We start from the raw sequence: 21,973 nt of genomic DNA, 5'->3' as shown, positions 1-21,973 counted from the left end.
CAAAAGTTTTTGCGACAATCGCAAAAGTCGCAAAAGTTTTTGCGACAATCGCAAAAGTCGCAAAAGTTTTTGCGACAATCGCAAAAGTCGCAAAAGTTTTTGCGACAATCGCAAAAGTCGCAAAAGTCGCAAAAGTTTTTGCGACAATCGCAAAAGTCGCAAAAGTTTTTGCGACAATCGCAAAAGTCGCAAAAGTTTTTTGCGACAATCGCAAAAGTCGCAAAAGTCGCAAAAGTTTTTGCGACAATCGCAAAAGTCGCAAAAGTTTTTGCGACAATCGCAAAAGTCGCAGAAGTTTTTGCGACAATCGCAAAAGTTTTTGCGACAATCGACAGAGTCGCAAAAGTTTTTGCGACAATCGCAAAAGTCGCAAAAGTTTTTGCGACAATCGCAAAAGTCGCAAAAGTTTTTGCGACAATCGCAAAAGTCGCAAAAGTTTTTGCGACAATCGCAAAAGTCGCAAAAGTCGCAAAAGTTTTTGCGACAATCGGAAAAGTCGCAGAAGTCGCAAAAGTTTTTGCGACAATCGCAAAAGTCGCAAAAGTTTTTGCGACAATCGCAAAAGTCGCAAAAGTTTTTGCGACAATCGCAAAAGTCGCAAAAGTTTTTGCGACAATCGCAAAAGTCGCAAAAGTTTTTGCGACAATCGCAAAAGTCGCAAAAGTCGCAAAAGTTTTTGCGACAATCGCAAAAGTCGCAGAAGTTTTGGCGACGATCGCAAAAGTCGCAAAAGTTTTTGCGACAATCGCAAAAGTCGCAGAAGTTTTTGCGACAATCGCAAAAGTCGCAAAAGTCAAAAAAGTTTTTGCGACAATCGCAAAAGTCGCAGAAGTCGCAAAAGTTTTTGCGACAATCGCAAAAGTCGCAGAAGTCGCAAAAGTTTTTGCGACAATCGCAAAAGTCGCAAAAGTGTTTGCGACAATCGCAAAAGTCGCAAAAGTTTTTGCGACAATCGCAAAAGTCGCAAAAGTTTTTGCGACAATCGCAAAAGTCGCAAAAGTTTTTGCGACATTTGCAAAAGTTTTTGCGACCATCGCAAAAGTCGCAAAAGTTTTTGCGACAATCGCAAAAGTCGCAAATTTTTTTGCAACCATCGCAAAAGTCGCAAAAGTTTTTGCGACAATCGCAAAAGTCGCAAAAGTTTTTGCGACAATCGCAAAAGTCGCAGAAGTTTTTGCGACAATCGCAAAAGTCGCAAAAGTTTTTGCGACAATCGCAAAAGTCGCAAAAGTTTTTGCGACAATCGCAAAAGTCGCAAAAGTCGCCAAAGTTTTTGCGACAATCGCAAAAGTCGCAAAAGTTTCGCAGAACTCGCAGAAGTTTTTGCAACAATCGCAAAAGTCGCAAAAGTTTTTGCGACCATTGACAACGTCGCAGAAGTTTTTGCGACAATCGCAAAAGTCGCAGAAGTTTTTGCGACAATCGCAAAAGTCGCAAAAGTTTTTGCGACAATCGCAAAAGTCGTAAAAGTCGCAAAAGTTTTTGCGACAATCGCAAAAGTCGCAAAAGTTTTTGCGACAATCGGAAAAGTTGCAGAAGTCGCAGAAGTTTTTGCGACAATCGCAAAAGTCGCAAAAGTTTTTGCGACAATCGCAAAAGTCGCAAAAGTTTTTGCGACAATCGCAAAAGTCGCAAAAGTCGCAAAAGTTTTTGCGACAATCGCAAAAGTCGCAGAAGTTTTGGCGACAATCGCAAAAGTCGCAAAAGTTTTTGCGACAATCGCAAAAGTCGCAGAAGTTTTTGCGACAATCGCAAAAGTCGCAAAAGTTTTTGCGACAATCGCAAAAGTCGCAAAAGTTTCGCAGAACTCGCAGAAGTTTTTGCAACAATCGCAAAAGTCGCAAAAGTTTTTGCGACAATCGCAAAAGTCGCAAAAGTTTTTGCGACAATCGCAAAAGTCGCAGAAGTCGCAAAAGTTTTTGCGACAATCGCAAAAGTCGCAAAAGTTTTTGCGACAATCGCAAAAGTCGCAGAAGTCGCAAAAGTTTGTGCGACAATCGCAAAAGTCGCAAAAGTTTTTGCGACAATCGCAAAAGTCGCAAAAGTTTTTGCGACAATCGCAAAAGTCGCAAAAGTTTTTGCGACAATCGCAAAAGTCGCAAAAGTCGCAAAAGTTTTTGCGACAATCGCAAAAGTCGCAGAAGTCGCAAAAGTTTGTGCGACAATCGCAAAAGTCGCAAAAGTTTTTGCGACAATCGCAAAAGTCGCAAAAGTGTTTGCGACAATCGCAAAAGTCGCAGAAGTTTTTGCGACAATCACAAAAGTCGCAAAAGTTTTTGCGACAATCGCAAAAGTCGCAAAAGTGTTTGCGACAATCGCAAAAGTCGCAGAAGTTTTTGCGACAATCGCAAAAGTCGCAAAAGTTTTTGCGACAATCGCAAAAGTCGCAAAAGTTTTTGCGACAATCGGAAAAGTCGCAAAAGTCGCAAAAGTTTCGCAGAACTCGCAGAAGTTTTTGCGACAATCGCAAAAGTCGCAAAAGTGTTTGCGACAATCGCAAAAGTCGCAAAAGTGTTTGCGACAATCGACAGAGTCGCAAAAGTTTTTGCGACAATCGCAAAAGTCGCAAAAGTTTTTGCGACAATCGCAAAAGTCGCAAAAGATTTTGCGACAATCGCAAAAGTTTTTGCGACAATCGCAAAAGTTTTTGCGACAATCGCAAAAGTCGCAAAAGTCGCAAAAGTTTCGCAGAACTCGCAGAAGTTTTTGCGACAATCACAAAAGTCGCAAAAGTTTTTGCGACAATCGCAAAAGTCGCAAAAGTTTTTGCGACAATCGCAAAAGTCGCAAAAGCTTTTGCGACAATCGCAAAAGTCGCAAAAGTTTTTGCGACAATCGCAAAAGTCGCAAAAGTTTTTGCGACAATCGCAAAAGTCGCAAAAGTTTTTGCGACAATCGCAAAAGTCGCAAAAGTTTTTGCGACAATCGCAAAAGTCGCAAAAGTTTTTGCGACAATCGCAAAAGTCGCAAAAGTTTTTGCGACAATCGCAAAAGTCGCAAAAGTTTTTGCGACAATCGCAAAAGTCGCAAAAGTTTTTGCGACAATCGCAAAAGTCGCAAAAGTTTTTGCGACAATCGCAAAAGTCGCAAAAGTTTATGCGACAATCGCAAAAGTCGCAAAAGTTTTTGCGACAATCGCAAAAGTCGCAAAAGTTTTTGCGACAATCGGAAAAGTCGCAAAAGTCGCAGAAGTTTTTGCGACAATCGCAAAAGTCGCAAAAGTTTTTGCGACAATCGCAAAAGTCGCAAAAGTTTTTGCGACAATCGCTAAAGTCGCAAAAGTCGCAAAAGTTTTTGCGACAATCGCAAAAGTCGCAGAAGTCGCAGAAGTTTTTGCGACAATCACAAAAGTCGCAGAAGTTTTTGCGACAATCGCAAAAGTCGGAAAAGTTTTTGCGACAATCGCAAAAGTCGCAGAAGTCGCAAAAGCTTTTGCGACAATCGTAAAAGTCGCAAAAGTTTTTGCGACAATCGCAAAAGTCGCAAAAGTTTTTGCGACAATCGCAAAAGTCGCAGAAGTTTTTGCGACAATCGCAGAAGTTTTTGCGACAATCGCAAAAGTCGCAAAAGTTTTTGCGACAATCGCAAAAGTCGCAGAAGTTTTTGCGACAATCGCAAAAGTCGCAAAAGTTTTTGCGACAATCGCAAAAGTCGCAAAAGTTTTTGCGACAATCGCAAAAGTCGCAAAAGTTTTTGCGACAATCGCAAAAGTCGCAGAAGTTTTTGCGACAATCGGAAAAGTCGCAAAAGTTTTTGCGACAATCGCAAAAGTCGCAAAAGTTTTTGCGACAATCGCAAAAGTCGCAAAAGTTTTTGCGACAATCGCAAAAGTCGCAGAAGTTTTTGCGACAATCGCAAAAGTCGCAGAAGTGTTTGCGACAATCGGAAAAGTCGCAAAAGTTTTTGCGACAATCGCAAAAGTCGCTAAAGTGGCAAAAGTTTTTGCGACAATCGCAAAAGTCGCAGAAGTTTTTGCGACAATCGCAAAAGTCGCAAAAGTTTTTGCGACAATCGCAAAAGTCGCAAAAGTTTTTGCGACAATCGCAAAAGTCGCAAAAGTTTTTGCGACAATCGCAAAAGTCGCAGAAGTTTTTGCGACAATCGCAAAAGTCGCAGAAGTTTTTGCGACAATCGCAAAAGTCGCAAAAGTTTTTGCGACAATCGCAAAAGTCGCAAAAGTTTTTGCGACAATCGCAAAAGTCGCAGAAGTTTTTGCGACAATCGCAAAAGTCGCAAAAGTTTTTGCGACAATCGCAAAAGTCGCAAAAGTTTTTGCGACAATCGCAAAAGTCGCAGAAGTTTTTGCGACAATCGCAAAAGTCGCAAAAGTTTTTGCGACAATCGGAAAAGTCGCAAAAGTTTTTGCGACAATCGCAAAAGTCGCAAAAGTTTTTGCGACAATCGCAAAAGTCGCAAAAGTTTTTGCGACAATCGCAAAAGTCGCAGAAGTTTTTGCGACAATCGCAAAAGTCGCAGAAGTGTTTGCGACAATCGGAAAAGTCGCAAAAGTTTTCGCGACAATCGGAAAAGTCGCAAAAGTTTTTGCGACAATCGCAAAAGTCGCAAAAGTTTTTGCGACAATCGCAAAAGTCGCAAAAGTTTTTGCGACAATCGCAAAAGTCGCAAAAGTCGCAAAAGTTTTTGCGACAATCGCAAAAGTCGCAGAAGTTTTGGCGACGATCGCAAAAGTCGCAAAAGTTTTTGCGACAATCGCAAAAGTCGCAAAAGTCGCAAAAGTTTTTGCGACAATAGCAAAAGTCGCAAAAGTGTTTGCGACAATCGCAAAAGTCGCAAAAGTTTTTGCGACAATCGCAAAAGTCGCAAAAGTTTTTGCGACAATCGCAAAAGTCGCAAAAGTTTTTGCGACAATCGCAAAAGTCGCAGAAGTTTTTGCGACAATCGCAAAAGTCGCAAAAGTCGCAAAAGTTTTTGCGACAATCGCAAAAGTCGCAGAAGTTTTGGCGACGATCGCAAAAGTCGCAAAAGTTTTTGCGACAATCGCAAAAGTCGCAGAAGTTTTTGCGACAATCGCAAAAGTCGCAAAAGTTTTTGCGACAATCGCAAAAGTCGCAAAAGTTTCGCAGAACTCGCAGAAGTTTTTGCAACAATCGCAAAAGTCGCAAAAGTTTTTGCGACCATTGACAACGTCGCAGAAGTTTTTGCGACAATCGCAAAAGTCGCAGAAGTTTTTGCGACAATCGCAAAAGTCGCAAAAGTTTTTGCGACAATCGCAAAAGTCGTAAAAGTCGCAAAAGTTTTTGCGACAATCGCAAAAGTCGCAAAAGTTTTTGCGACAATCGGAAAAGTCGCAGAAGTCGCAGAAGTTTTTGCGACAATCGCAAAAGTCGCAAAAGTTTTTGCGACAATCGCAAAAGTCGCAAAAGTTTTTGCGACAATCGCAAAAGTCGCAAAAGTTTTTGCGACAATCGCAAAAGTCGCAAAAGTTTTTGCGACAATCGCAAAAGTCGCAAAAGTTTTTGCGACCATTGACAACGTCGCAGAAGTTTTTGCGACAATCGCAAAAGTCGCAAAAGTTTTTGCGACAATCGCAAAAGTCGCAAAAGTTTTTGCGACAATCGCAAAAGTCGCAGAAGTCGCAAAAGTTTTTGCGACAATCGCAAAAGTCGCAAAAGTTTTTGCGACAATCGCAAAAGTCGCAGAAGTCGCAAAAGTTTGTGCGACAATCGCAAAAGTCGCAAAAGTTTTTGCGACAATCGCAAAAGTCGCAAAAGTTTTTGCGACAATCGCAAAAGTCGCAAAAGTTTTTGCGACAATCGCAAAAGTCGCAAAAGTCGCAAAAGTTTTTGCGACAATCGGAAAAGTCGCAGAAGTCGCAAAAGTTTTTGCGACAATCGCAAAAGTCGCAAAAGTTTTTGCGACAATCGCAAAAGTCGCAAAAGTTTTTGCGACAATCGCAAAAGTCGCAAAAGTCGCAAAAGTTTTTGCGACAATCGCAAAAGTCGCAGAAGTTTTGGCGACAATCGCAAAAGTCGCAAAAGTTTTTGCGACAATCGCAAAAGTCGCAGAAGTTTTTGCGACAATCGCAAAAGTCGCAAAAGTTTTTGCGACAATCGCAAAAGTCGCAAAAGTTTCGCAGAACTCGCAGAAGTTTTTGCAACAATCGCAAAAGTCGCAAAAGTTTTTGCGACCATTGACAACGTCGCAGAAGTTTTTGCGACAATCGCAAAAGTCGCAGAAGTTTTTGCGACAATCGCAAAAGTCGCAAAAGTTTTTGCGACAATCGCAAAAGTCGCAAAAGTTTTTGCGACAATCGCAAAAGTCGCAAAAGTTTTTGCGACAATCGCAAAAGTCGCAAAAGTTTTTGCGACAATCGCAAAAGTCGCAGAAGTCGCAAAAGTTTTTGCGACAATCGCAAAAGTCGCAAAAGTTTTTGCGACAATCGCAAAAGTCGCAGAAGTCGCAAAAGTTTTTGCGACAATCGCAAAAGTCGCAAAAGTTTTTGCGACAATCGCAAAAGTCGCAAAAGTTTTTGCGACAATCGCAAAAGTCGCAAAAAATTTTGCGACAATCGCAAAAGTCGCAAAAGTCGCAAAAGTTTTTGCGACAATCGCAAAAGTCGCAGAAGTCGCAAAAGTTTTTGTGACAATCGCAAAAGTCGCAGAAGTTTTTGCGACAATCGTAAAAGTCGCAGAAGTCGCAAAAGTTTTTGCGACAATCGCAAAAGTCGCAAAAGTTTTTGCGACAATCGCAAAAGTCGCAAAAGTTTTTGCGACAATCGCAAAAGTCGCAAAAGTTTTTGCGACAATCGCAAAAGTCGCAGAAGTTTTTGCGACAATCGTAAAAGTCGCAGAAGTCGCAAAAGTTTTTGCGACAATCGCAAAAGTCGCAAAAGTTTTTGCGACAATCGCAAAAGTCGCAAAAGTCGCAAAAGTTTTTGCGACAATCGCAAAAGTCGCAAAAGTCGCAAAAGTTTTTGCGACAATCGCAAAAGTCGCAAAAGTGTTTGCGACAATCGGAAAAGTCGCAAAAGTTTTTGCGACAATCGCAAAAGTCGCAAAAGTTTTTGCGACAATCGCAAAAGTCGCAGAAGTTTTTGCGACAATCGCAAAAGTCGCAAAAGTTTTTGCAACAATCGCAAAAGTCGCAGAAGTTTTTGCGACAATCGCAAAAGTCGCAAAAGTTTTTGCGACAATCGCAAAAGTCGCAAAAGTCGCAAAAGTTTTTGCGGCAATCGCAAAAGTCGCAGAAGTTTTTGCGACAATTGCAAGTTTTTGCGAAAATCGCAAAAGTCGCAAAAGTCGCAAAAGTTTTTGCGACAATCGCAAAAGTCGCAGAAGTCGCAAAAACTTTTGCGACTTTTGCGATTGTCGCAAAAACTTTTGCGACTTTTGCGATTTTCGCAAAAACTTGCAATTGTCGCAAAAACTTCTGCGACTTTTGCGATTGCCGCAAAAACTTTTGCGACTTTTGCGACTTTTGCGATTGTCGCAAAAACTTTTGCGACTTTTGCGATTGTCGCAAAAACTTCTGCGACTTTTGCGATTGTTGCAAAAACTTTTGCGACTTTTGCGATTGTCGCAAAAACTTCTGCGACTTTTGCGATTGTCGCAAAAACTTTTGCGACTTTTGCGATTGTCGCAAAAACTTTTGCGACTTTTCCGATTGTCGCAAACACTTTTGCGACTTTTGCGATTGTCGCAAAAACTTTTGCGACTTTTCCGATTGTCGCAAAAACTTTTGCGACTTTTGCGATTGTCGCAAAAACTTTTGCGACTTTTGCGACTTTGTCGATTGTCGCAAAAACTTTTGCGACTTCTGCGACTTTTGCGATTGTCGCAAACACTTTTGCGACTTCTGCGACTTTTCCGATTGTCGCAAAAACTTTTGCGACTTTTGCGATTGTCGCAAAAACTTTTGCGACTTTTGCGATTGTCGCAAAAACTTTTGCAACTTTTGCGATTGTCGCAAAAACTTTTGCGACTTTTGCGATTGTCGCAAAAACTTTTGCGACTTTTCCGATTGTCGCATAAACTTTTGCGACTTTTGCGATTGTCGCAAAAACTTTTGCGACTTTTTCGGTTGTCGCAAAAACTTTTGCGACTTTTGCGACTTTTGCGATTGTCGCATAAACTTTTGCGACTTTTGCGACTTATGCGATTGTCGCAAAAACTTTTGCGACTTTTGCGATTGTCGCAAAAACTTCTGCGACTTTTGCGATTGTTGCAAAAACTTTTGCGACTTTTGCGATTGTCGCAAAAACTTTTGCGACTTTTGCGATTGTCGCAAAAACTTTTGCGACTTTTGCGATTGTCGCAAAAACTTTTGCGACTTTTGCGATTGTCGCAAAAACTTTTGCGACTTTTGCGATTGTCGCAAAAACTTTTGCGACTTTTGCGATTGTCGCAAAAACTTTTGCGACTTTTGCGATTGTCGCAAAAACTTTTGCGACTTTGTCGATTGTCGCAAAAACTTTTGCGACTTTTGCGATTGTCGCAAAAACTTTTGCGACTTTTGCGATTGTCGCAAAAACTTTTGCGACTTTTGCGATTGTCGCAAACACTTTTGCGACTTTTGCAACTTTTCCGATTGTCGCAAAAACTTTTGCGACTTTTGCGATTGTCGCAAAAACTTTTGCGACTTTTGCGATTGTCGCAAAAACTTTTGCGACTTTTGCGATTGTCGCAAAAACTTCTGCGACTTTTGCGATTGTCGTAAAAACTTTTGCGACTTTTGCGACTTTTCCGATTGTCGCAAAAACTTTTGCGACTTTTGCGATTGTCGCAAAAACTTTTGCGACTTTTGATATTGTCGCACAAACTTTTGCGACTTTTGCGACTTTTGCGATTGTCGCAAAAACTTATGCGACTTTTGCGATTGTCGCAAACACTTTTGCGACTTTTGCGATTGTCGCAAAAACTTTTGCGACTTTTGCGACTTTTGCGATTGTCGCAAAAACTTTTGCGACTTTTGCGATTGTCGCAAAAACTTTTGCGACTTTTGCGACTTTTGCGATTGTCGCAAAAACTTTTGCGACTTTTGCGACTTTTGCGATTGTCGCAAAAACTTTTGCGACTTTTGCGATTGTCGCAAAAACTTCTGCGACTTTTGCGATTGTCGCAAAAACTTCTGCGACTTTTGCGATTGTCGCAAAAATTTTTCGACTTTTGCGACTTTTGCGATTGTCGCAAAAACTTTTGCGACTTTGTCGATTGTCGCAAAAACTTTTGCGACTTTTGCGATTGTCGCAAAAACTTTTGCGACTTTTTCGATTGTCGCAAAAACTTTTGCGACTTTTGCGATTGTCGCAAAAACTTCTGCGACTTTTGCGACTTTTGCGATTGTCGCAAACACTTTTGCGACTTTTGTGATTGTCGCAAACACTTTTGCGACTTTTGCGATTGTCGCAAAACTTTTGCGACTTTTGCGATTGTCGCAAAAACTTCTGCGACTTTTGCGATTGTCGCAAAAACTTTTGCGACTTTTGCGATTGTCGCAAAACTTTTGCGACTTTTGCGATTGTCGCAAAAACTTCTGCGACTTTTCCGATTGTCGCATAAACTTTTGCGACTTTTGCGATTGTCGCAAACACTTTTGCGACTTTTGCAATTTTTCCAATTGTCGCAAAAACTTTTGCGACTTTTGCGATTGTCGCAAAAACTTTTGCGACTTTTGCGATTGTCGCAAAAACTTCTGCGACTTTTGCGATTGTCGCAAAAGCTTTTGCGACTTTTGCGATTGTCGCAAAAACTTTTGCGACTTTTGCGATTGTCGCAAAAACTTTTGCGACTTTTGCGATTGTCGCAAAAACTTCTGCGACTTTTCCGATTGTCGCAAACACTTTTGCGACTTTTGCGATTGTCGCAAAAACTTCTGCGACTTTTGCGACTTTTGCGATTGTCGCAAAAACTTTTGCGACTTTTGCGATTGTCGCAAAAACTTTTGCGACTTTTGCGATTGTCGCAAACACTTTTGCGACTTTTGCGATTGTCGCAAAAACTTCTGCGACTTTTGCGATTGTCGCAAAAGCTTTTGCGACTTTTGCGATTGTCGCAAAAACTTTTGCAACTTTTGCGATTGTCGCAAAACTTTTGCGACTTTTGCGATTGTCGCAAAAACTTTTGCGACTTTTGCGATTGTCGCAAACACTTTTGCGACTTTTGCGATTGTCGCAAAAACTTCTGCGACTTTTGCGATTGTCGCAAAAACTTTTGCGACTTTTGCAACTTTTCCGATTGTCGCAAAAACTTTTGCGACTTTTCCGATTGTCGCATAAACTTTTGCGACTTTTGCGATTGTCGCCAAAACTTTTGCGACTTTTTCGGTTGTCGCAAAAACTTTTGCGACTTTTGCGACTTTTGCGATTGTCGCAAAAACTTTTGCGACTTTTGCGACTTATGCGATTGTCGCAAAAACTTTTGCGACTATTGCAATTGTCGCAAAAACTTTTGCGACTTTTGCGATTGTCGCAAAAACTTTTGCGACTTTGTCGATTGTCGCAAAAACTTCTGCGACTTTTGCGATTGTCGCAAAAATTTCTGCGACTTTTGCGATTGTCGCAAACACTTTTGCGACTTTTGCGATTGTCGCAAACACTTTTGCGACTTTTGCGATTGTCGCAAAAACTTTTGCGACTTTTGCGATTGTCGCAAAAACTTCTGCGACTTTTGCGATTGTCGCAAAAACTTCTGCGACTTTTGCGATTGTCGCAAAAACTTCTGCGACTTTGGGATTGTCGCAAACACTTTTGCGACTTTTGCGATTGTCGCAAAAACTTTTGCAACTTCTGCGATTGTCGCAAAAACTTTTGCGACTTTTGCGATTGTCGCAAAAACTTTTGCGACTTTTCCGATTGTCGCAAACACTTTTGCGACTTTTGCGATTGTCGCAAAAACTTTTGCGACTTTTGCGATTGTCGCAAAAACTTTTGCGACTTTTGCGATTGTCGCAAAAACTTCTGCGACTTTTGCGATTGTCGTAAAAACTTTTGCGACTTTTACGACTTTTCCGATTGTCGCAAAAACTTTTGCGACTTTTCCGATTGTCGCAAAAACTTTTGCGACTTTTGCGATTGTCGCACAAACTTTTGCGACTTTTGCGACTTTTGCGATTGTCGCAAAAACTTCTGCGACTTTTGCGATTGTCGCAAAAACTTTTGCGACTTTTGCGATTGTCGCAAAAACTTTTGCGACTTTTGCGACTTTTCCGATTGTCGCAAAAACTTTTGCGACTTTTGCGATTGTCGCAAAAACTTCTGCGACTTTGGCGATTGTCGCAAAAACTTTTGCGACTTTTGCGACTTTTGCGATTGTCGCAAAAACTTTTGCGACTTTTGCGATTGTCGCAAAAACTTTTGCGACTTTTGCGACTTTTCCGATTGTCGCAAAAACTTTTGCGACTTTTGCGATTGTCGCAAAAACTTTTGCGACTTTTGCGACTTTGTCGATTGTCGCAAAAACTTTTGCGACTTCTGCGACTTTGGCGATTGTCGCAAAAACTTCTGCGACTTTTGCGACTTTTGCGATTGTCGCAAAAACTTTTGCGACTTTTGCGATTGTCGCAAAAACTTTTGCGACTTTTGCGATTGTCGCAAAAACTTTTGCGACTTTTGCGACTTTTCCGATTGTCGCAAAAACTTTTGCGACTTTTGCGATTGTCGCAAAAACTTTTGCGACTTTGGCGATTGTCGCAAAAACTTTTGCGACTTTTGCGACTTTTGCGATTGTCGCAAAAACTTCTGCGACTTTTGCGATTGTCGCAAAAACTTTTGCGACTTTTGCGATTGTCGCAAAAACTTTTGCGACTTTTGCGATTGTCGCAAAAACTTTTGCGACTTTGTCGATTGTCGCAAAAACTTTTGCGACTTTTGCGATTGTCGCAAAAACTTCTGCGACTTTTGCGATTGTCGCAAAAACTTTTGCGACTTCTGCGACTTTTGCGATTGTCGCAAAAACTTTTGTGACTTTTGCGACTTTTGCGATTGTCGCAAACACTTTTGCGACTTTTGCGATTGTCGCAAACACTTTTGCGACTTTTGCGATTGTCGCAAACACTTTTGCGATTGTCGCAAAAACTTTTGCGACTTCTGCGACTTTTGCGATTGTCGCAAAAACTTTTGTGACTTTTGCGACTTTTGCGATTGTCGCAAACACTTTTGCGACTTTTGCGATTGTCGCAAACACTTTTGCGACTTTTGCGATTGTCGCACAAACTTTTGCTACTTTTGCGACTTTTGCGATTATCGCAAAAACTTCTGCGACTTTTGCGATTGTCGCAAAAACTTTTGCGACTTTTGCGATTGTCGCAAAAACTTTTGCGACTTTTGCGATTGTCGCAAAAACTTCTGCGACTTTTGCGATTGTCGCAAAAACTTCTGCGACTTTTGCGATTGTCGCAAAAACTTCTGCGACTTTTGCGATTGTCGCAAACACTTTTGCGACTTTTGCGATTGTCGCAAACACTTTTGCGACTTTTGCGATTGTCGCAAAAACTTTTGCGACTTTTACGATTGTCACAAAAGCTTTTGCGACTTTTGCGATTGTCGCAAAAACTTTTGCGACTTTTGCGATTGTCGCAAAAACTTTTGCGACTTTTGCGATTGTCGCAAAAACTTTTGCGACTTTTGCGATTGTCGCAAAAACTTTTGCGACTTTTTCGATTGTCGCAAAAACTTTTGCGACTTTTGCGATTGTCGCATAAACTTCTGCGACTTTTGCGACTTTTGCGATTGTCGCAAAAACTTTTGCGACTTTTGCGATTGCCGCAAAAACTTTTGCGACTTTGTCGATTGTCGCAAAAACTTTTGCGACTTTTGCGATTGTCGCAAAAACTTCTGCGACTTTTGCGATTGTCGCAAAAACTTTTGCGACTTCTGCGACTTTTGCGATTGTCGCAAAAACTTTTGTGACTTTTGCGACTTTTGCGATTGTCGCAAACACTTTTGCGACTTTTGCGATTGTCGCAAACACTTTTGCGACTTTTGCGATTGTCGCAAACACTTTTGCGATTGTCGCAAAAACTTTTGCGACTTCTGCGACTTTTGCGATTGTCGCAAAAACTTTTGTGACTTTTGCGACTTTTGCGATTGTCGCAAAAACTTTTGCGACTTTTGCGATTGTCGCAAACACTTTTGCGACTTTTGCGATTGTCGCAAAAACTTTTGCTACTTTTGCGACTTTTGCGATTATCGCAAAAACTTCTGCGACTGTTGCGATTGTCGCAAAAACTTTTGCGACTTTTGCGATTGTCGCAAAAACTTTTGCGACTTTTGCGATTGTCGCAAAAACTTCTGCGACTTTTGCGATTGTCGCAAAAACTTCTGCGACTTTTGCGATTGTCGCAAAAACTTCTGCGACTTTTGCGATTGTCGCAAAAACTTTTGCGACTTTTGCGATTGTCGCAAAAACTTTTGCGACTTTTGCGATTGTCGCAAAAACTTTTGCGACTTTTGCGATTGTCGCAAAAACTTCTGCGACTTTTGCGATTGTCGCAAAAACTTCTGCGACTTTTGCGATTGTCGCAAAACTTTTGCGACTTTTGCGATTGTCGCAAACACTTTTGCGACTTTTGCGATTGTCGCAAACACTTCTGCGACTTTTGCGACTTTTGCGATTGTCGCAAACACTTTTGCGACTTTTGCGATTGTCGCAAACACTTTTGCGACTTCTGCGACTTTTGCGATTGTCGCAAAAACTTTTGCGACTTTTGCGATTGTCGCAAAAACTTTTGCGACTTTGTCGATTGTCGCAAAAACTTTTGCGACTTTTGCGACTTTTCAGAGTGTCGCAAAAACTTTTGCGACTTTTGCGATTGTCGCAAAAACTTTTGCGACTTTTGCGACTTTTGCGATTGTTGCAAAAACTTTTGCGACTTCTGCGACTTTTGCGACTTTTGCAATTGTCGCAAAAACTTTTGCGACTTTTGCGATTGTCGCAAAAGCTTTTGCGACTTTTGCGATTGTCGCAAAAACTTTTGCGACTTTTGCGATTGTCGCAAAAACTTTTGCGACTTTGGCGATTGTCGCAAAAACTTTTGCGACTTCTGCGACTTTTGCGATTGTCGCAAAAACTTCTGCGACTTTTGCGATTGTCGCAAAAACTTTTGCGACTTTTGCGACTTTTGCGATTGTCGCAAAAACTTCTGCGACTTTTCCGATTGTCGCAAAAACTTTTGCGACTTTTGCGATTGTCGCAAAAACTTTTGCGACTTTTGCGACTTTTGCGATTGTCGCAAAAACTTTTGCGACTTCTGCGACTTTTGCGACTTTTGCGATTGTCGCAAAACTTTTGCGACTTTTGCGATTGTCGCAAAAACTTCTGCGACTTTTGCGATTGTCGCAAAAACTTCTGCGACTTTGGGATTGTCGCAAAAACTTTTGCGACTTTTTCGATTGTCGCAAAAACTTTTTTTACTTTTGCGACTTTTGCGATTGTCGCAAAAACTTTTGCGACTTTTGCGACTTTTGCGATTGTCGCAAAAACTTTTGCGACTTCTGCGACTTTTGCGACTTTTGCGATTGTCGCAAAACTTTTGCGACTTTTGCGATTGTCGCAAAAACTTCTGCGACTTTTGCGATTGTCGCAAAAACTTTTGCGACTTTTGCGATTGTCGCAAAAACTTTTGCGACTTTTGCGATGGTTGCAAAAAAATTTGCGACTTTTGCGATTGTCGCAAAAACTTTTGCGACTTTTGCGATGGTCGCAAAAACTTTTGCAAATGTCGCAAAAACTTTTGCGACTTTTGCGATTGTCGCAAAAACTTTTGCGACTTTTGCGATTGTCGCAAAAACTTTTGCGACTTTTGCGATTGTCGCAAACACTTTTGCGACTTTTGCGATTGTCGCAAAAACTTTTGCGACTTCTGCGACTTTTGCGATTGTCGCAAAAACTTTTGCGACTTCTGCGACTTTTGCGATTGTCGCAAAAACTTTTTTGACTTTTGCGACTTTTGCGATTGTCGCAAAAACTTTTGCGACTTTTGCGATTGTCGCAAAAACTTTTGCGACTTTGGCGATTGTCGCGAAAACTTTTGCGACTTTTGCGACTTTTGCGATTGTCGCAAAAACTTTTGCGACTTTTGCGATTGTCGCAAAAACTTTGGCGACTTTTGCGACTTTTGCGATTGTCGCAAAAACTTTTGCGACTTTTGCGATTGTCGCAAAAACTTTTGCGACTTTTGCGATTGTCGCAAAAACTTCTGCGACTTTTGCGATTGTCGCAAAAACTTTTGCGACTTTTGCGATTGTCGCAAAAACTTTTGCGACTTTTGCGATGGTTGCAAAAAAATTTGCGACTTTTGCGATTGTCGCAAAAACTTTTGCGACTTTTGCGATGGTCGCAAAAACTTTTGCAAATGTCGCAAAAACTTTTGCGACTTTTGCGATTGTCGCAAAAACTTTTGCGACTTTTGCGATTGTCGCAAAAACTTTTGCGACTTTTGCGATTGTCGCAAACACTTTTGCGACTTTTGCGATTGTCGCAAAAACTTTTGCGACTTCTGCGACTTTTGCGATTGTCGCAAAAACTTTTGCGACTTCTGCGACTTTTGCGATTGTCGCAAAAACTTTTTTGACTTTTGCGACTTTTGCGATTGTCGCAAAAACTTTTGCGACTTTTGCGATTGTCGCAAAAACTTTTGCGACTTTGGCGATTGTCGCAAAAACTTTTGCGACTTTTGCGATTGCCGCAAAAACTTTTGCGACTTTGGCGATTGTCGCAAAAACTTTTGCGACTTTTGCGACTTTTGCGATTGTCGCAAAAACTTCTGCGACTTTTGCGATTGTCGCAAAAACTTTTGCGACTTTTGCGATTGTCGCAAAAACTTCTGCGACTTTTGCGATTGTCGCAAAAACTTTTGCGACTTTGTCGATTGTCGCAAAAACTTTTGCTACTTTTGCGACTTTTGCGATTGTCGCAAAAACTTTTGCGACTTTTGCGATTGTCGCAAAAACTTTTGCGACTTTTGCGATGGTTGCAAAAAAATTTGCGACTTTTGCGATTGTCGCAAAAACTTCTGCGATTGTCGCAAAAACTTCTGCGTTTTTTCCGATTGTCGCAAAAACTTTTGCGACTTCTGCGACTTTTGCTTTTGTCGCAAAAACTTTTGCGACTTTTGCGATTGTCGCAAAAACTTTTGCGACTTTTGCGATTGTCGCAAAAACTTTTGCGACTTTTGCGATTGTCGCAAAAACTTCTGCGACTTTTGCGATTGTCGCAAAAACTTTTGCGACTTTTGCGATCGTTGCAAAAACTTTTGCGACTTTTGCGATTGTCGCAAAAACTTTTGCGACTTTTGCGATTGTCGCAAAAACTTTTGCGACTTTTGCGATTGTCGCAAAAACTTATGCGACTTTTGCGATTGTCGCAAAAACTTTTGCGACTTTTGCGATTGTCGCAAAAACTTTTGCGACTTTTGCGATTGTCGCAAAAACTTTTGCGACTTTTGCGATTGTCGCAAAAACTTCGGCGACTTTTGCGATTGTCGCAAAAACTTTTGCGACTTTTGCGACTTTTGCGATTGTCGCAAAAACTTTTGCGACTTTTGCGATTGTCGCAAAAACTTTTGCGACTTCTGCGACTTTTGCGATTGTCGCAAAAACTTTTGCGACTTTTGCGATTGTCGCAAAAACTTTTGCGACTTTTGCGATTGTCGCAAAAACTTTTGCGACTTTTGCGATTGTTGCAAAAACTGTTGCGACTTTTGCGATTGTCGCAAAAACTTCTGCGACTTTTGCGATTGTCACAAAAACTTCTGCGACTTTTGCGACTTTTGCGATTGTCGCAAAATTTTTTGCAACTTTTGCGATGGTCGCAAAAACTTCTGCGACTTTTGCGATTGTCGCAAAAACTTCTGCGATTGTTGCAAACTCTTCTGCGATTGTCGCAAACACTTCTGCGATTGTCGCAAAAACTTCTGCGATTGTCGCAAACTCTTCTGCGATTGTCGCAAAAACTTCTGCGACTGTCGCAAACTCTTCTGCGATTGCCGCAAACACTGCTGCGATTGTCGCAAACTCTTCTGCGATTGTCGCAAACTCTTCTGCGATTGTCGCAAACACTTCTGCGATTGTCGCCAAAACTTTTGCGATTGTCGCAAAAACTTCTGCGATTGTCGCAAACACTTCTGCGATATTCGCAAACTGTTCTGCGATTGTCGCAAAAACTTCTGCGATTGTCGCAAAAACTTTTGCGATTGTCGCAAAAACTTCTGCGATTGTCGCAAACACTTCTGCGATTGTCGCAAAAACTTCTGCGATTGTTGCAAAAACTTCTGCTATTGTCGCAAAAACTTCTGCGATTGTCGCAAACACTTTTGCGATTGTCGGATAAATCTATATTTATGGTCGTGTGGTCAGATATGTGGGTATCGACACCAACGACCTCAAATATCTAGAGGCGAATGAAGCCGAAAGGCTCAAAGTCTCTATAAAAATCAATAAAAAAAAAACCTCAAATATCACTTGCTTCTTCGCTGGTGGTTTCCGTAGGAGTTTAGTTATTGAACAATCGTATCGCCGTTCTAGTTCTAGCGATGCATAACTTTAATGCGAAACCATACAACACTACAGAGGAAATGAGAAAGCTCTCCTCCAAGCGATGAAGCTCAACTGGGTTTAACCGTCGACAGCGAGATTCAAATTCAAATTTAAATGATTTTCTTTGACGAGCAATTCTCGGAACCCCCACAACTGACATTTTCTACGTATTATGAACATTAAATTTTAACGGATACAATTTTGAATTCAAAACGCATGTACCATTTTTCAAAGTACAGGCGGTCCCCGAGATACACGGTTAATGGGGACCGAAAACGGCCGCAAAATACCGCGTATCTCGAATTTCCGCGTAAGTCGAATCTCGTGATTTCCAGCTAAAATATCACAAATTTTCGTGTAATTTTGCAAGTAGGGGGCGGTTTTAGTCACTTTATGAACTATTTGATATGATTCTGACTGAATATAACTGTTTTAAACCTTTTGAAATAGTTTTTAAAATTCGATCAAAACGGAAATTATTTGGCAATTTGCAATTGATGTGTCAAATCAGTACAATTTGCTCAAAGAATTGTCAAATTTAGAAAACCGCGTATCTCCGAATCCGCGTATAAGAGGTACCGTGTATCTCGGGGACCGCCTGTACCAGGCAAACAAACGTGCATCAGCGCGATAAGTAACAAATGAGGATAGCGATCCTGGAAACAGCATCCCAAGCGCCACAGATTAAGCTAAAACGACTGAAAAATGAAATATCTGTGATTTTCGGTAGGATAAAGGAAAAATACGGTAGTTTTAGGGCGGTCATCTGTGAATCGATAGGCATATAAAAATCGGTAGGAATACAGATAAAACGGTATTTCTGGTCACTCTGCCCATGCAGCAGTTTGTTTACGTTGCCGCACCATGACAGTTGTCAGCCGATGACGAATAACAAAAAAAATATCGTCAACGTCACTCGAATCCGTATCGGCACGGAACAGTTTGCCACTAAATATAATTTTATTTATTCGCCTTTCCTACAAAAAAAATCCAGCTCAATTTCCAACTCTACCAACGATGGCGACGCTAAAAGATCGTCAAATTAGTAAGTATTGTGTGGCGGTTTGTGCCCACTCCGTACTGATGCAATTTTCCTTCCTAGATGCTATCAAGCAGATGCTAAATCTCAATCAACCCATCACGAAAGCGATATCGGCCGAACCCGTCTGGAAGCTGCTGATATACGATCGTGTCGGGCAGGACATTATTTCCCCGCTCATATCGATTCGCGAGCTCCGGGAGATGGGCATTACGCTGCACATGTAAATATTGCGACAACGCTCCGTTGCGGCACGCAGCCGACAGTCCCATGAACGACGTGTTTTCCCTTTTTCAGCCAGCTACATTCCGACCGTGATTCCATACCGGACGTACCGGCAATATACTTCTGTGCGGCGACGGAAGAAAACCTGGGACGTATCGCGCAAGACTTCCAGAACGGGTTGTACGACGTGTACCATCTGAACTTTATCGCGCCCATCTCCCGGCAGAGGCTGGAGGATCTGGCCGCGGCCGCACTGCAGGCGGGATGCGTAGCGAACATTCACAAGGTGTACGACCAGTACCTGAACTTCATCACCCTGGAGGACGATATGTTTGTGCTGAAGCACCAGAACAGCGATGCTCTTTCGTATTACGGTGAGGAGTGTGTCTGTGTGTTTGGCTATTGCCTTTTGCTAACAAACGATCTCTATCGCATTGTAGCTATTAATCGTGCCAACACGGAAGACGTCGAGATGGAAAACATTATGGACAGCATTGTGGACAGCCTGTTCGCGGTGTTCGTAACGCTCGGCACGGTGCCCATCATACGCTGCCCGAAGAACAGTGCCGCCGAAATGGTCGCCCGCAAGCTGGAAAAGAAGCTGCGCGAAAATCTGTGGGACGCGCGCAACAATCTGTTCCACATGGACGCGACGCAGACGGGCGCGTTCAGCTTTCAGCGCCCGCTGTTGGTGCTGCTAGATCGTACGATCGATATGGCGACACCGCTGCACCACACCTGGACGTACCAGGCGCTGGCGCACGACGTGCTCGAGCTCGCCCTGAACCGGGTCGTGGTGGAGGAAGATCCGTCGGCCGACCAGCAGCAGCAGTACGGGGCGACCGGGGCCAAGCCAAAGATGAAGGCGTGCGATCTGGATTCGCGCGACCGGTTCTGGTGTACGCACAAGGGCAGCCCCTTCCCGACCGTTGCCGAAGCGATACAGGAGGAGCTGGAGCAGTACCGGTCGTCGGAGGAGGAAATCAAGAAGCTCAAAACGACCATGGGCATCGATGGCGAGTCGGACGCCGCCTTCTCGATGGTGAACGACAACACGGCCAAGCTGACGAGCGCCGTCAACTCGCTGCCGCAGCTGCTGGAGAAGAAGCGGCTGATCGACATGCACACCAAGATAGCGACCTCCATCCTGAACTACATCAAGTCCCGGCGGTTGGATTCGTTCTTCGAGCTGGAGGAAAAAATCATGTCCAAGCAGGCACTGGACCGGGCGCTCAGTGAGGTGCTGAAGGATCCCGAGTTTGGGCTGCCCGAGGACAAGATGCGACTGTTTATCATCTACTACATCTGCAGCAACGTGTCGGACGGGGAGTTTAAGCGGATCGAGGAGACGCTGCGGGAGTGCGGGTGTGATCTGTCCCCGCTGCCGTACATCCAGCGGTGGAAGTAAGTGCTTTTGGGGTGGATAAAATCATTCCTAACAGCTACTAAAAGGGGAGTTTGTTCTTGCAGGAGCATCATGAAGAGCACGCTTACCAACTCGAACCAATACGAGGGCAGCGGCACAAAGACGGTGTCCATGTTCTCGAAGCTTGTATCGCAGGGGTCGTCGTTCGTGATGGAAGGCGTGAAGAACTTGGTGGTGAAAAGACATGTGCGTATTTTAGTAAAATTTTGTCTATTTAAAGGTAAACTAGATAATTATCCCCTTTTTATTTTAGAATCTTCCCGTAACCAAAATCACCGAACAGCTGATGGAATGCCGGTCCGGTGGCGGGTCGGAGGTGGACGACTATCTCTACCTCGACCCGAAGCTGCTCAAGGGCAGTGATGTGGTGCCGAAAAATCGGGCCCCCTTCCAGGACGCCATCGTGTTCGTGGTCGGCGGCGGTAACTACATCGAGTACCAGAATTTGGTGGACTTTATCAAATCGAAGCAGAGCACCAACAGCATCCGGCGCATCATTTACGGTGCCTCGACGCTAACGAATGCGAAACAGTTTTTAAAACAGCTGTCACTGCTCGGGCAGGAAATCGGTGGCGTATAGAGCAAATCGGATCCGGTGCGCCGGGAAGGCATTGCACGTTGCTTTGGCGTTGTGCGGCGGCTGGCGGTAGGAAATGATCGGTGTGAGCTTAGCTAGACGAGGGTGGGGAACGATGATCGCGAGGGTCGTTAACGCAATGGGCTAGGATTATTAACGGGGTTAAGTGGGAGGGGGAGCTATGTTTCCTAGTTAGGGCTCTATGTTTCTGCAGATGATTACAATCCGTTGCTGTTTCGTTAGCTTTCGAAGCGTTTATATTGGGTAGTATCGCATTTACGTTAGCCAGCGGGCAAAAGGGACAGTACCAACCCGATTATGTTTTATTCGGATAACTTTTGCCTAGTATTGATAAATATATAAAATAAAAAGGAAAAATTGTCGACGCTGAGACATTATTGCCCGGCGTGGATGCTAATTTCATTAACAAGATAGTTTCTTCTGTCATGAAGGATTAATGTTTGCTTAATTTTGTATAGTTTTGAAAATTCAAAGAAAAATATACGTTTTTGTCGGAAAAATCCTCAAAGTCCTTATAATAGTGTGCTCTAAATTATTTGCATTTTAAGTATTCTGGATTAAACGCGCGTGTTCTTTCTAGTGTTGGGTAAATCTGATTCAGATTCATGCATCTGAATGAACCTTTGAAATGATTCTGAATCTCGATTTCAAAGTCTCATGAACCTGAAAGAATCATCAAACTCAAAGATTCATAAATCTCGAAAGATTCACGAATCTCAAGGGATGCATGAATCTGGAAAGATTCACGAATCTCTAGGGATTCATATATCTCCAAGAATTCGTGCTTTTCATTATTCTTCTTGGCGTAACAACCTACATGATCATGCCAGCCTATACAGGCTTTTGAGACTTCTTGGCAAGTACCACGCAGCCGGATAGTTTGTTTTGCTAGCGAGAGACGATCCATGCGAGGCTTGGATCCACAACAGGAGTGTTGTTAGGTGAGATCTCTCAAATACAATATTTTGATAGATTCGTGAATCCCTGGAGATATATGGATTTTAATGGATTTACAGGATTTCCCACGATTTATTGGTTGGTTCCCATAATTTTTTGAATAATTCCCAAATTTGTTTGGTGTTTCCACGATTTTTTGGGCGTTTCCCAGAATTTTCTGGTTCAATTTTATTGATATCCAATCGGACGATACCAATAAATGATGGGAACGAACCAAAAATCTATGGGACACGATGA

At 42.5% G+C, this 21,973-nt stretch overlaps 1 protein-coding gene across 1 annotated transcript; it reads left to right on the top strand.

Annotated features, from left to right (window-relative positions):
- Positions 1 to 18,365: 18,365 nt before the first annotated feature.
- Positions 18,366 to 21,206, top strand: LOC1270593 (protein sly1 homolog). The gene is made up of 6 exons (XM_061657557.1): positions 18,366 to 18,536; positions 18,594 to 18,753; positions 18,828 to 19,129; positions 19,196 to 20,159; positions 20,226 to 20,367; positions 20,435 to 21,206. Exons 1-6 carry the CDS (start codon positions 18,509 to 18,511, stop codon positions 20,759 to 20,761), a joined length of 1,923 nt encoding a protein of 640 aa, XP_061513541.1. The 5' UTR covers positions 18,366 to 18,508; the 3' UTR covers positions 20,762 to 21,206.
- Positions 21,207 to 21,973: the final 767 nt, after the last annotated feature.

The sequence above is a fragment of the Anopheles gambiae genome, chromosome 3 (genome assembly GCF_943734735.2).
Source record: "Anopheles gambiae chromosome 3, idAnoGambNW_F1_1, whole genome shotgun sequence".
NCBI lineage: Eukaryota > Metazoa > Arthropoda > Insecta > Diptera > Culicidae > Anopheles > Anopheles gambiae.
The sequence above is the reverse complement of the archived record's forward strand: the minus strand, read 5'-3'. Positions and strand labels throughout refer to the sequence as shown.

Coding starts and splice junctions, on each gene's coding strand:
- LOC1270593 (XM_061657557.1), top strand. CDS start 18,509: ATGGCGACGCTAAAAGATCGTCAAATTA. Junction 18,537..18,593: donor GCTAAAAGATCGTCAAATTA/GTAAGTATTGTG, acceptor TTTCCTTCCTAG/ATGCTATCAAGCAGATGCTA. Junction 20,368..20,434: donor ACTTGGTGGTGAAAAGACAT/GTGCGTATTTTA, acceptor TTTTTATTTTAG/AATCTTCCCGTAACCAAAAT.